The 16,319-nt window shown below is 36.3% G+C and overlaps 1 protein-coding gene across 9 annotated transcripts in view; it reads left to right on the top strand.

Annotated features, from left to right (window-relative positions):
* The window catches only part of ARHGEF9 (Cdc42 guanine nucleotide exchange factor 9), a 231,232-nt gene that overhangs the window by 198,853 nt on the left and 16,060 nt on the right, over window positions 1-16,319 (top strand). For all 9 annotated transcript variants that reach the window (XM_082376655.1, XM_082376656.1, XM_082376649.1 and 6 more), the window contains one exon: window positions 508-576. In XM_082376655.1, the coding sequence (XP_082232781.1) occupies window positions 508-576 (69 nt within the window). The remainder of the gene's footprint in view (window positions 1-507; window positions 577-16,319) is intronic.

The following is a 16,319-nucleotide window of genomic DNA, read 5'->3' as shown; positions in this document are numbered from 1 at the left end:
ATAATTTCCAAAATATATAAGGAACTCCTACAACTCAATTAGCCAAAAACCAAGTAACTCAATTAAAAAATTCGCAAAGAACTTGCACAGACATTTTGGTTATTTCATTAATTACTTTTTGCCATTCAATTTTTTTTCTCCTTCTGAAAGTTTCATTAAGTCTATATACATTTTCTGTTGTAATCATTTATCTTTGACTCATTTTTTTCCTTTTCTTTGTGTTTTTGCTTTTGGTTGTGAAATATTTTCCCACTTTACACCATATTTTATTCAACCATTCTTCATTTAACAGCCTCTTAACTCATGATCTCACTTTTTTGCCCCTCTATACATTGAAATGCATTGTTGTAAGTCTTTGTCCAAGTTTCTGACCACTTTCCTTTTTTTGCTTTTCAAGACTTTTGATATATCTTGGCAAAATTACTCTTCCAGAAAAGTTGTACTAATTTATACATTTAAGAAAGGTCTATGTTTCTCATAACAAAATCATGTATTTTTATGTTATAGGCTTTGAAATTTCTGAAAATCAGAAGAGGCAGGCTGCAATGACTGTGAGAAAAGTCCCGAAACAAAAAGGTAAAACTGCCTTTAACTACAACCTCCCTGGCCTCACCCACTCTCGTTGTGAGACTGAGAAGCCATAGGCTATGTGCTTGCATATTCCTAGGCTTGTTTCCATGCTGAAGTTCACTTGGGGTGGTGGGAAATGTCCAGATACCCAGGTGTCCCTGATGACAGTTGGCAAATGGTCTTAAAAGACTTAAGGCTTAGGAGTGAATAATTTAAGGCAGTCATGTCTAAAGATAGCACATTGGGTACAGGTAAAAAATAGAACCTCTGTTTCCTTTATTTTCACTTAAATAAAAGAGAAAAACTAAACTTTACTAACAATTTACAAACAGTTGGACAATAGTGAATTTGTATAATTTATTAATATGTATAAATATATTAGGGATATGTGCATAACAATTCTTTCATTGGTTTGGGAGCATTTGCGAAATCAGGAACCCCAAATCAGAATGGACAACTTCAAACTGAACCTAGACAGAAGATTCAGATAGTTATTCTCTTTTTGAACCATAAAGTATTTAAAAAAGAAAAATACCTTGGGGATCAATTTGAATATGAAATGAAGCTTTATTTTCTCATTTTCCTGAACTAGAAAAAATTAAAATGCTTAATTGAACAAAAGGTAGGAACTATCCCTTCTTTTTTTCAAGAACCTATTCAGTACCAGTCATTCTATATAAGTTCCTTCATTTCATTTGTATGGTACCCCTGAAAAGGTAGGCATTATTAGCCCCATTTTCCAGGTGAAGAAACTGAGGATCTTTGGGATAAAGTGACTCTGAACTTAAGTCAGCTTGACTCCAAGTCCTCTGCTCTCTCTTCTCCATCTCAGGGTTCTGATGATCCTCCATAATGGGAAAGAACAGCTCACTTTTTTGTCTTACCTCAATTACTGACAGCTATTTCTATTACTGACAGCCACTATCATTGTCCCCAGGGTAGGCAATCTTAATGAGACTTCACTTTCCCTAGGTCCTCCCTTGTGCTCTTTTAAAGGGCTCTTTGGTTCAGAATGAGTCACCATATAAAATGATCAGATTCAAGTTGCCTGAGATTCTAGCAGCCACATAAAGCACCCTTAATTATTCCTAATGAGGTTCCTTTTCATTGAGGAGGCTGAGTGCCTGTGAAGATCTGATTTCCAATTGAGGAGTGCACCTAGCTTGGGCCTTTGGCTAGACATGGCCTTCCTTCTGTTTGTTGCTTCTTACTCTTGGGAGGCCCTCATTGGCACTTTCCCTCATCATGGAAATATGATTCGCTTTAGATAGGGAATTAAAGGCAACCACCCCTAACTTCTTAGGGGTGAAAACATGACAGTTTAGAAAGTAATCTGGAGTTAATAACAGTAAGTCTATGATCTGTATGAATAGGAGAACCCTTTGAGAGAATGTGCTTCTTCCTTAGAGATATGAGCCCCAGCCACCTGGACAGTCCTCAGGCTACAAAGGGGTTACTGCCCTAGTGGCCCACCTCTGTCCCCTGGAGGCTCTCACCTCCTGAGCTTCTCTCACTCTGAATTCCTCCACTGTCCCTACCACACTGACCTTCATGATGGGATGGTGTTCCTTTACCTCAGCCCAAGTTCCCTCAAGTCTATCTGAGACTGGCTTATCTTTTCACTGAGAAACCATAAAGCAGAGGAACATGCACAAAGCAACGAACTAGAAAACAGTCCTACTCACTCATACCAAACCTTTGTGTCAGGTTCCTTCTCTGCCTTGTCTCAAGGCTATCCCTTGCAGGTCCTTTCTTGTCTCCCAATATTTAAACAATGGTTCACCTAAACTGCTTTCCATGTTTAATAGAAATCCTGAAGTCTTCAAAGAAACTTATCTAGTCTCAAACTTCACAGAATTCCTAAAAATTGATTCCCTTATTTCTATTTCGAGTTTTCAAGGCTCTCCTAGTCCAGGGCTGTGGTGACTGATATATTTTGAGACTCAAGGGCACTACACATGTAGAAGTGATTGTACAGCTTAGTAGTTCAATAGTTTTATCATATACATAGGAAGAGCAAGAAGGGAGTTCTCTCAGATACCTGAGAAAGCCAGCTTTCTTAATCCTTCCAATAACCCCTTCCTGGAAATGATGGGGAGCATTGTTGTTAGGATTTCTCTAATTCAGATTTAATACAGATTCCAACACAATCTGTAATGCCATGGGACCTTACTACTACTCTTCTGGAGGAGGGGAAGCCTGGCTGGAAGAAAAGCAAAGAGGACATAGCCTAGCTCCAAGGGAGGCCTTTTCACTTTACATTTGCTTTTTACACTGCATTGTTTTTAAGAATTGATATATAACTTCTTGGGAGTTGGTTGCTAATTCCTGGTCCATCAACCCATTTCAGTTTGTCATCATGGAGCTCCCTAGGGCCATGAGTACAGTCTCCATCTCCAGAGGCTTTAGGGCCAGGTCAAAATCAAATGAGTACCCCAGAATAACTAAAATAAACTTGAAATAGAATAAAGTTTGAATAATAAGTCTACCCTGATTTCAAAACTAATTATATAGCTACAATAACCAAGACAGTTTGGTGTTGGTAGAGGGGTAGACATGTTAGATCAATGGAACAGAATAGAGAAACCAAAAACAGACCTACACAAATATGCCCAACTGATTTTTCACAAAGGTACAAAAGCAATTCAGTGGAGGAAGAATGCCTTTTAAACAAATGGCACTGAAGCAACTGGGCTTCCACAGGCCAAAAGTAAAAATAATCTCAACCTAATTTCACACCCTATAAAAATTAACTCAAAACAGATAATGAACTTAAATTTAAAGCTGCAAAAATTTTAGAAAACAGTAGGAGAAAATCATCAGGATTTAGGTCTAGGCAAAGAAGTTCTTAGAACTGACACCAAAAGCTTGAACTATAAAATAAAAAATTGATAAAATCAACCTCATCAAAATAGAAAATTTTGCCCCGTGAAAGACCATGTAAAGAGGATGAAAAAACAAGCTACAGGCTAGGAAAGATATTTGCAAACCATGTATCTGACAAAACATTGGTATCTAGAATATATAAAGAACTCTAAAAACTCAATAGTAAGGGCTTCCCTGGTGGCGCAGTGGTTGAGAATCTGCATGCCAATGCAGGGGACGTGGGCTTGAGCCCTGGTCTGGGAAGATCCCACATGCTGCAGAGCAACTAGGCCCATGAGCCACAACTACTGAGCCTGCACGTCTGGAGCTTGTGCCCTGCAACAAGAGAGGCTGCAACAGTGAGAGGCCTGTGCACTGCGATGAAGAGTGGCCCCCACTCACCGCAACTGGAGAAAGCCCTCGCACAGAAACGAAGACCCAACACAGCCAAAAATAAATAAATAAATGAACAAATTTTTAAAAACTCAATAGTAAAAACAAACAAACAAACAAAACTACACACTCCAATTAGAAAATGGGCAAAAGACAGATAATTCACTGAAGAGGATATATGGATATCAGTTAAACACATGAAAAGATGTTCAACATCATTAATCATTGGAAATATGCAAATTAAAACCACAATGAGATATCACTACATATCTATTACAAAGGCTAAAATAGAAAAAATTGTGAAAACACCAAATGTTAGCAAGGGTACATGGAAACAGAATCATTCATACCTTGCTGGTGAGAATGTAAAACAGTACAGCCACTATTTTATGTAATAGCTTGGTAGTTTCTTAAGACATAAAACATACAACTACCAAATGACCCAGCAATGACACATCTGGGCATTTATCCCAGAGAAACAAAAACTTATTGTCACTTAAAAACTTCTAAACAAACACCCATAGCAGCTTTTTCATAATAGCCCAAACTAGAAACAATGTAGATGTCTTTCAATGGGTGTAATTAAGCAGATTCTGGTACATCTATACCATGGAATATAACACATCAATAAAAAGGAGCCAACTATTGGTACATAAACCAACTTGGGAGAATTTCTAAGAATTCATGCTGACTGAGAAAAGCCAATATCCAAAGGTTACATATGGTATAACTCCATTTATATAACATTCTTCAGATGATATAATTTGGAAATAGTGAACATATTAGTGGTTGCCAGGGGTTAAGGAGGGAGTAGGGAAAGGAAAGGAGTGAGTGTGGTTATAAAAGAGTAACACGAGTAATCCTTGTGATGATAGAAATGTTCTGTCTCTTGACTGTATCCTGTAACAATGTTAATATCCTAAATGTAATATTGTAATATAGTTTTGCAAAATGCTATCATTGGAGAAATTGAGTAAAGGGTGCAAGGTATATCTCTATATTTTCTCTTACAACTGCATGTGAATCTACAATGATCTCAAAATAAAAAGCTTAATTAAAAAATTAAAATGAGCACTCCCCAAACTCCCTCCCTAATATCTACATATAATTGTTTGGCCTCTGGAACCCTTGTATTTTTGACACTTACCACCTTTGAAAACTGACGACATCATCAAAATGACAAAATAGTTTTCTACTGTCATCTCCCTAAAGAACACAGATTTTCACCAACAGATGAGAGTGTTTTTGTAAAAGTCTGGGAGTCCAGTGGAGAAGTTCCAGACCAAATAATCTATGATTGGATGTATAGAAGAGGCCAGTCAATAAAAACTGGAGGAGGTGACAGCAACACAAGACTAGAAGGAATATGAAAAATCAAGGAAACAAGACATCATCAATGGAATGCAATAATTTCCAGAAGCTGACACACAAAGACCAGAAGATCTGTGATTTGCATGATAAACAATTTAAAATAGTTGTTTTAAGGAAGCTCAGTGAGCTACAAGAGAAACAATTCAACAAAATCAGGAAAACATCATGAACAAAATAAGAAATTTAACAGAGTAGAAATCATAAAAAGAACCAAACAAATTATAGAGCTGAAGAATACAATGTATGAAATGAAAAATACAATAGAGAACATCAATAGCAGACCTGATGAGTCAGCAGAAAGTGTCTGTGAAGTCAAAGAAAGCTCATTTGAAATTGACTAGTCAGAGTAGGAAAAAAAAAAAAGAAAGAATGAAAAAGAGTGAAGTATGCCTGTGTGACTTATAGGATAAAATTAAGATTAACAGTCTACAAAATATTGGAGTCCCAGAAGGAGAAGAGAGGGAGAAAGGGGAAGAAAGATCATTTAAATAAATAATGACTAGAACTTCCCAATTCTGGGTAGATATTTTGATATTTAAGTTCATGTGGCTCACTGGTCTCCAAACAATTCAACCCAAAATGGTCTTCTCTAAGATACATTATAATAAAGCTGTCTAAAATCAAAGACAAAAAGAGAAGATTAAAAGCAGCAAGAGAAAAAACGATTCTCATATGCATGGGAACCTGCATAAGGCTATCAGCAGATTTCTCAACAGAAACCTAGCAGGCAAGGAGAGAGTGGAATGCTATATTCAAAGTACTGAAAGAAAATAACACCCAACCAAGAATGCTGTACCCAGAAAAGTTGTCTTCAGAAATAAAGGAGAGAAAAAGAATTTCCCAGACCAAAAAAAAAAAAAAAAGCTGAAAGAGTTAATCACCACTAGACTTGTCTTACAATAAATGCTGAAAGTTCTTCAAGCTGAAATGAAAGGATGCTAATTAGTAACATGAAAACATGAAGAAGAAAGTATGACAGGGGCAGGAGACAAGATGGCAGAGTAGAAGGACTTGAGCTTACCTCCTCTCACAAAAACAACAAAATCAAAACTAACTGCTGAACAACCATTGATAAAAAAGACCCCAACCTACCAAAATATGTACTCTACACCCAAAGACAAAGAGAAAGCCACAATGAGATGGTAGGAGGGGTGCTTCTGCAATATAATCAAATCCTATACCCACCAAGTGGGCAACCCACAAACTGGAAAATTATTATATTACAGAGGTTCTCCTACAGGAGTGAGAGTTCTGAGCCCCACGTCAGTCTCCCCAGCCTGGGGGTCTGGCAATGGGAAGAGGAGCCCACAAAGCATTTGGCTTTGAAGACCAGTGGGCTTGAGTCTAGGAGTTCCACAGGACTGGGGGAAACAGACTACACCCTTGGAGGGAGCACACAAGGTTTCATGTGCACTGGGACCCAGGGCAAAACAGTGACTCCATAGGATCCTGGGCCAGACCTTCCTGCGGGTCTTGAAGAGTATCTTAGGGAGGCAGGGGTCGGCTGTGGGTCACTGTGGGGACAAGGGCACTGGTGGTGGGGGCTCCAAGGAATATTGATCAGCATGAGCTCTCCCAGAGGTCATCATATTGACACCAAGACCTGGACAACAGCCTGTAGGATCCAGCACTTGGAGGCCTCAGACCAAACAATGAACATGGTGGGAACACAGCCCCACCCATCAGCAGACAGGCTGCCTAAAGTCGTCCTGAGCCAACAACCACCTATAAACACACCTCTTGCCATGGCCTTACCCCCAGAGGGACAAGATCTAGCTCCACCCACCAGTGGGCAGACACCAGTCTCTCCCACCAGGGAACCTGTACAAGCCCCTGGACCCACCTCACCCAGCAAAGTGCAGACACCAGAAGCAAGAAAAACTACAGTCCTTCAGTGTGAGGAACGGAGACCACAAAGACAGAAATCTAGACAAAATGAGATGGCAGAGAAATATGTTCCAGACGAAAGAACAAGATAAAACCCCAGAAGAACAGCTAAGTGAAGTGGAGATAGGCAACCTATCTGAAAAATAATCCAGAGTAATGACAGTAAAGATGATTCAAGATGTCAGAAAAAGAATGGAGCACAGACCAGTAGGATACAAGAAATGTTTAATAAAGCACTAGAAGCTTTAAAGAACAAACAAAGATTAAACAATACAATAACTGCAATGAAAAATGCACTAGAAGGAATCAATAGAAAAAGTGAGGCAGAAGAACGAATAAGTGAGCTGGAAGACAGATTGGGGGAAATTGCTGCTGCAAAACAGAATAAAGAAAAAAGAATGAAAAGAAATGAGGACAGTCTCAGAGACTTCTGGGACAACATAAAATGCACAAACATTTGCATTATAGGGGTCCCAGAAGGAGAAGAGAGAGAGAAAGGGCCTGAGAAAATATTTAAAGAGATAATAGCCAAAAACTTCCCTAACATGGGAAAGGAAACACCCACTCAAGGCCAGGAAGTGCAGAGAGTCCCATACAGGATAAACCCAAGGAGGAACATACTGAGGCACATATTAATCAAATTGACAAAAAATTAAGGCAGAGAAAATATTAAAAGCAACAAAGGAAAAGCAACAAATAACACACACGGGAATTTCCATAAAGTTATCAGCTGATTGTTCAGCAGTAGCTCTGCAGCCCCAAAGGGAGTGACACGATATATCTAAAGCCATGAAAGGGAAAAAACACAACCAAGAATACTCTACCCAGCAAGGCTCTCATTCAGATTCCATGGAAAAAGCAAATGCTTTACAAACAAAAGCTAAGAAAATTCACCACCACCAAACCAACGAATGCTAAGGGATATTCTCTAGATGGAAAAGAAAAGACCACAACTAGAAACAAGAAAATTATGAATGGGAAAGTGCAACAGTAAAGGCAAACATACAGTAAAGGTAGGCAAGCATCCACACAAAATATGATAACAAAAACAGCAATAGTGAGAAGAGGAGCGTACAAATGCAGGATTTTGGAAATCCATTTGAAATTAGGAGACCAGCAACTTTTAAAAATCTTGTATATATGTAGTCTGTTATATCAAAACCTCATGGTAAGCGGAAAGCAAAAATCTAGAACAGATACACACACAAAAAAGAAAAAGCAATCCAAACACAACACTAAAGGTAGTCATCAAATCACAAGAGAAGAGAACAAAAAGGGAAGAAAAAAGAACTACAGAAACTAATCCAAAACAATTAACAAAATAGCAATAAGAACATACAGATCAGTAATTATCTTAAAGGTAAATGGATTAAATGCTCAAACAAAAAGCCATAGACTGGCTGAATTGATTTAAAAAAGAAGCAGAAGATGTGGTATATATATACAATGGAATATTACTCAGTCATAAAAAGAAACAAAATTGGGTCATTTGTAGAGACATGGATGGACCTAGAGACTGTCATACAGACTGAAGTATGTCAGAAAGAGAAAAACAAATATCGTATGTTAACACATATATGTGGAATCTAGAAAAATAGTACAGATGAACCAGTTTGCAAGGCAGAAATAGAGACACAGATGTAGAGAACAGATGTATGGACACCAAGGGGAGATGGTGGTCACATGAATTGGGAGAATGAGATTGACATATATATACTAATATGTATAAAATAGAAAACTATCAAGAACCTGCTGTATAGCAAAGGGAACTCCACTTCGCTGTGCAGTAGAAACTAACATGACATTGTAAAACAACTATATCCGAATTTAAAAAAAAAGACACATATATGCTGTCTACAAGAGACCCACATCAAATCTAGAGACACATACAGACTGAAAATGAGGTGATGGAAAAAGGTATTCCATGCAAATGGAAATCAAAAGAAAGCTGGAGTAGTGATACTCATATCAGACAAAATAGACTTTGAAATAAAGACTGTTACAAGAGACAAAGAAGGACACCACATAATGAGCAAAGCATCAATCCAAGAAGAAGATATAACAATTGTAAATATTTATACACCCAACATAGGAGCACCTCAATATATAAGGCAAATTCTTACAGCCATAAAATGAGAAATTGACAGTAACACAATAATATTGGGACACTTTAACACCCCATTTTCATCAATTGACAGATCATTCAGACAGAAAATCAATAAGGAAACAAAAGCTTAAATGACACATTAGACAAATGGACTTAATTGATATTTATAGAATATTCCATTTAAAAGGAGAAGATGCACATTCTTCTCAAGTGCACATAGAACATTTTCCAGGATAGATAACATGGTGTACCATACAGTAAGCCTCATTATATTTAAGAAAATTGAAATTATATCAAGCCAGCACTCCAACTGCAATGTTGAGATTAGGAATCAACTACATGAAAAAAAATGCAAAAAACACAAACACCTGGAGGCTAACAATATGTTACTGAACAACAAATGGATCACTGAAGAAATCAAAGAGGAAATTCAAAAATACCTAGAGACAGACGAAAATGAAAACATGATGATCCAAAACTTATGGGACACAGCAAAAGCAGTTCTAAGAGTGAAGTTTGGAGCAATGCAGTCTTACCTCAGGAACCAAGAAAAATCACAAATAAACAACAAAAACTTACACCGTAAGCAACTAGAGAAATAAGAACAAACAAAACCCAAAGTTAATACAAGGAAATAAATCATAAACATCAGAACAGAAACAAATGAAATAGAGATGACGAAAACAAGAGAAAAGACAGTGAAACTAAAAGCTGGTTCTTTGAAAAGATAAACAACATTGATAAACTTTAAGTCAACCCCATCAAGAAAAAAAGGGATAGGGCTCAGATCACTAAAATTAGAAATGAAAAAGAAGTTACGTCGGACAACACAGAAATACAAAGGATCATAAGAGACTACTACAAGCAACTATATGCCAATAAAATGGACAATCTAGAAGAAATGGACAAATCCTTAGGAAGGTAAAATCTCCCAAGACTGAACCAGGAAGAAATAGAAAATATGAATAGAACAATCACAAGTACTGAAATTGAAACTTATTTTAAAAACTTCACACAAACAAAAGTCCAGTATCAGATGGCTTCACAGGCAAATTCTGTCAAACCTTTAGAGAGGAGTTAACACCTATCCTTCTCAAGCTCTTCCAAAATATAGCAGAGGGAGACACTCCCTAACTCATTCTACGAGGCCACCATCACCCTAATACCAAAACCAGACACAGATACCACAAAAAAAGAAAATTACAGGCCAATATCACTGAAGAACATAGATGGAAAACTCCTCAACAAAATACTAGCAAACCAAACCCAACAATACATTAAAAGGATCAAACACTACAATCAAGTGGGATTTATCCCAGGGATACAAGGATTTTTCGTTATCCCCAAATTAGTCACTGATATACCACATTAACAAATTAAAAAGTATAACAAATATATGATTATCTCAATAGATGCAGAAAAGTCTTTTTACATTTCCAACACCCATTTATGATAAAAGCTGTCCAGAAAGTGGGCATAGATGGAACCTACCTCAACATAATAAAGGCCATATACAACAAACCCACAGCTAACATCACACTCAATGGTAAAAAGCTGAAGGCATTTCCTCTAAGATCAGGAAGAAGAAAAGGATGTCCACTCTCACCACTTTTATTCAAGTTCTGGGAGTCCTAGCCACAGCAACCAGAGAAGAAAAAGAAATGAGTGCAATCCAAACTGGAAAAGAAGTAAAACTGTCACTGTTTGCAGATGACATGATACTATACATTGATGATCCTGAAGATGTTACCAGAAAACTACTAGAGTGTGTCAATGAATTTGGTAAAGTTGCAGGATACAAAATTAACACTCAGAAATCACACTAACAGAAAAAATCAGAAAGAAAATAAGGAAACAATCCCATTTACCATCACATCAAAAAGAATAAAATACCTAGGAATAAACCTACCTAACAAGGCAGAAGACCTGTACTCTGAAAACTATAAGACTCTGATGAAAGAAATTGAAGGTGACACAGATGGAAAGATATACCATGTTCTTGGTTTGGAAGAACCAATATTGTCAAAATGACTACACTACCCAAGGCAATCTACAGATTCAATGCAATCCCTATTAAATTACCAATAGCATTTTTCACAGAACCAGAACAATTTTTTTTAAATTTATATGGAAACAAAAGACTGTATAGCCAAAGTAATCCTGAGAAAGAAAAATGGAGCTGGAGGTATCAGGCTCCCTGACTTCAGACTATACTACAAAGCTACAGTTATCAAAAAGACCTACTGTATAGCTCAGGGAAATCTGATCAATACTCTGTAATAACCTAAATGGGAAATGAATCTGAAAAAGAATAGATACATCTGTGTGTATAACTGAATCACTCTGCTGTACACCTGAAACTAACACAAAATTATTAATCAACTCCAATATAAAACAAAAATTTTAAAAATCATTTCCAAAAATGTATGGTAGTGGCACAAAAATAGAAATATAGATCAGTGGAACAGAATAGAAAGCCAAGAAATAAACCCATGCACCTATGGTCAATTAATCTATGACAAAGGAGGCAAGGAAATACAGTGGACAAAAAGACAGTCTCTTCAATGAATGGTGCTGGGAAAACTGGACAGCTACATGTACAAGAATGAAACTAGAACATTCTCTAACACCACACACAAAAATAAACTCAAAGTGGATTAATGACCTAAATGTAAGACCAGATACTATAAAACTCTTTGAGGAAAACATAGGCACAACATTCTTTGACATAAGTTGCAGCAATATCTTTTCGGATCCACCTCCTAGAGTACTGAAAATAAAAACAAAAATAAACAAATGGGACCAATTAAACTTAAAAGCTTTTGCACAGCAAGGGAAACCATAAAAAAAAAAAGACAACCCACAGAATGGGAGAAAATATTTGCAAACGAAGCAACTGACAAGGGATTAATCTCCAAATATACAAACAGCTCATGCAGCTCAATATCAAAAAAAATAAACAAACAACCCAATCAAAAAGTGGGCAGAAGATCTAATAGACATTCCTCCAAAGAAGGCATATAGATGGCCAAAATCACATGAAAAGATGCTCAACATTGCTAATTATTAGAGAAATGCAAATCAAAACTATAATGAGGTATCACCACAGACCGGTCAGAATGGCCATCATCATAAAGTCTACAAACAAATGCTGGAGAGGGTGTGGAGTAAAGGGAACCCTTCCACACTGTTGGTGGGAATGTAAATTGGTACAGCTGCTATGGAGAACAGTATGGAGGTTCTTTAAAAAACTAAAAATAGAGCTACCATATGATCCAGCAATCCCTCTCCTAAGCATATATCCAGAGAAAACCATAAATCAAAAAGATACGTGAAGCACCGAGCTGATCTCCCTGTGCTATGCAGCTGCTTCCCACTAGCTATCTATTTTACATTTGTTAGTAGGGAGGTGGGGGGGAGACGCAAGAGGGAGGAGATATGGGGATATATGTTTACGTATAGCTGATTCACTTTGTTATAAAGCTGAAACTAACACACCATTGTAAAGCAATTATACTCCAATAAAGATGTTAAAAAAAAAAGAAACATTCACCCCAATGTTCATCGCAGTGCTATTTACAATAGCCAGGACATGGAAGCAACCTAAATGTTCATCAATGGATGAATGCATAAAGAAGATGTGGTACATATATACAATGGGATATTACTCAGCCATAAAAAAGAACAAAATAATGCTATTTGCAGCTACATGGATGGACCTAGTGATTGTCATACTGAGTGAAGTAAGTCAGAGTAAGTCATATATCATATGGTATTGCTTATATGTGTAATCTAAAAAATGGTGCAAATGAACTTATTTACAAAACAAAAATAGAGTCACAGATATAGAAAACAAACTTATGGTTACCAAAGTGGAAAGGGAGAGAGGGATAAATTGGGAGATTGGGATTGACATATACACACTACTATATATAAAATAAATAACTAATAAGAACCTACTGTATAGTACAGGGAACTCTGCTCAATACTCTGTAATGACGTTTATGGGAAAATAATCTAAAAAAGAGCAGATATATGTATATGTTTAACTGATTCACTTTACTATACAGCAGAAACTAACACAATATTGTAAATCAACTATATTCCAATAAAAATTAATTTTTAAAAAATAAGCAAAAGACCTAAGTAGACATTTTCCAAAGAAAATATTCCAATAGCCAACAGGTACACGAAAAGTACCTCAGCATCATTAATCATCAGGAAATGCAAATCAAAACCACAATGAGATATTACCTCACACCTTTCAGAAAGGCTGTTATCAAAAGACAAGTGCTGGCAAGTGCTGGGAAGGATGTAGAGAAAAGAGACCCTTTTATACTGTTGGTAGGAATGTAAGTTGGTACAGCTGCTATGGAAAACAGTATGGAGGTTTGTAAAAAAATTAAAAATAGAGCTACCATATAATTCAATTCCAGTTCTGGGTATATATCTAAAGAAAAGAAATAACTATCTTGAAGAGGTATCTGTACCCCATGTTTGTTACTGCATTATTCATAATAGCCAAGACATAGAAATAACCTAAGTGTCCTTTGACAGATAAATGGATAAAATAAATATATACAAACACATACACAATGGAATATTATTCAGCTGTAAAAAGAGGGGAATCTTGTCTTTTCCACATCATGGACTAACCTGGAAGGCGTTATGCTAAATGAAATAATTCAGACAAAGAAAGACAAATACTGTATGATCTCACTTATATGGGGAATCTAATAAAACTGAACTTGTAGAAACAGAGAAGAGATTGGTGTTTGCCACATGCGAGTGGTGTTGGGTAGGGGAAATAGGTGAATGTGGTCAAAAGGTACAAACTTTCAGTTATAAAATAAATGAGGTTGAGGAAGTAACATACAGCATGAAGATTATAGTTAGCAAAACTGTATTGTGTATTTGAAAGTTGCTAAGAGAGTAGACTGTAAAAGTTCTCATCAAAAGAAAAAACGTGTAACTATGTGAAGTGATGGATGTTAAGTGACCTTAATGTGCTTATCTTTTTGCAGTATATACATATATCAAATCATTATGTTGTACACCTTAATCTTATACAATGTAATATGTCTATTATGTCTCAAATTAGGGAAAAATACAAAATCTGAGCAGACAAATAACAAGTGAGAAGGTTGAATCAGTAGTCAAACCTCCCAACAAAGAAAAGCCCAGGAACAGATAGATGGTTTCACTGGTGAATTCCATGAAACATTTAAAAAAGAATTAACACCAATCCTTCTCAAACTAGTCAAAAACCTAAAAGGAACACTCCCAAACTCATTTTATGAGGCTAACATTACCCCAATACCAAAGCTGGATAAAGATACTACTAGATATTCTTGATGAATATAGATGTAAAAATTCTCAACAAAATACTAGCAAACCAAATTCAACAGCGCATAAAAGGATCATGCATCATCATCAAGTGGGATTCATCTCTAGGATGCAAGCATGGTCTACATATGCAAATCAATAAATGTGACACACCACATTTATAGAATGAAAGATAAAAATCACATGATTACCTCAATAGATGCAGAAAAAGCATTTTACAAAATTCAACATCTTTCGTGATAAAAATTCTCAATAAATTGGGTATACAAAGAACATATTTCAATATAATCAATGCTTTTTATGACAAGCTCACCACTAATAACATTATATTCAGAGGTGAAAGTTTGAAAGCTTTTCCTCTAAGTTCAGGAATAAGACAAGGATTCTAAACCTCACCACTCCTATTCAGCATAGCTCTTGAAGTCCTAGCCAGAGCAGTCAGGCAATAAAAAGCAATTAAAGTCAGAAAGGGAGAAGTCAAACTGTCTCTGTTTACAGATGATATGATTTCATACATAGAAAACTCTAAAGACTATCCCAAGAAATAATAATATTAGAATAATAAAGAAATTCAGTAATGTTTCAGGATACAAAATCAGTGTACAGAAATCAGTTGTGTTTCACTAACAACAAACATCCAAAAGAGAAATTAAGGACACAATCCCCTTTGCAATAGCACAAAATAGTAAAATACTTAGGAATAGGTTTAACCAAGAAGGTTAAAGATCTGCACATTGAAATCTATTAGACATTTATGAAAGAAATTGAAGAAGACACAAATAAATGGAAAGATATCCCATATTCATGAATGACAAGAATTAATATTCTGAAAATGTCCTTACTATACAAAGCCATCTTTATACTTGCTGTAATCCTTATCTCAAATTCCATGGCATTTTTCATAGAAGGAGAGAAAACACTCCTAAAATTCATATGGAACCACAAAAGACCCCAATTTACCAAAGCAATTCTGATAAAGAAGAGCAAAGCTGGGGGCAATCATGTATCCCAATTTCAAACTATATTACAAAGCTATAGTAATCAAAAAAGTATGGTACTAGCATAAAAACCAGCATATAGATCAATGGAACAGAATCAAGAGCCCAATTATAAACCCACACTTATGGTCAACTAATATTTGTCAGGAGGCCAAGAATATTCAGTGTGGGAAAGATAGTCTCTTTTATTAATGGTATTGGGAAAATTGGATGTTTACATGCAAAGGACTGTATTGGACCCCTATATTACACCACTCATAAAAATTAACTCAAAACGGATTAAAGACTTAAGTGTAAGACCCATATCTATAAAACTCCTAGAAGAAAACAGGGAAAATACTCCTCAACATTGATCTTGGCAATGAGTTTTTGAATATGACACCTAAACACAAGCCAGAGAAACAAAAATAAGCAAGTGGGACTACATCAAACTAGAAAGCTTCTGCACAGCAAAAGAAAGACAATCAACAAAATGAAAAGGCTACCTATGCAATGGGAGAACCTTTTTATAAACCATACACCCAATAAAGACACACACACACACACACACACATACACACTGTGGAATACTATTCAACCATAAAAAGAAGGAAATCCTGCCATTTATGGAAATATGGATGGTCTTTAGGGAGTTATGCTGTGTGAAATGTCAGACAGGAAAATACAAATACAATATGTCACTTATATATGCAATCTGAGAAAGGCAAAATTATAGAAACAGAAAGTAGATTAATGGTTGCCAGGGGTTGGGGTTGGGGAAAGTGGGGCAATGTTGGTCAAAG

The sequence above is a fragment of the Balaenoptera borealis genome, assembly GCF_965194805.1.
Source record: "Balaenoptera borealis genome assembly, chromosome: X".
Classification (NCBI taxonomy): Eukaryota; Metazoa; Chordata; class Mammalia; order Artiodactyla; family Balaenopteridae; genus Balaenoptera; species Balaenoptera borealis.
Note: the sequence above shows the minus strand (reverse complement) of the source record. Positions and strands in the feature narration are given on the sequence as shown.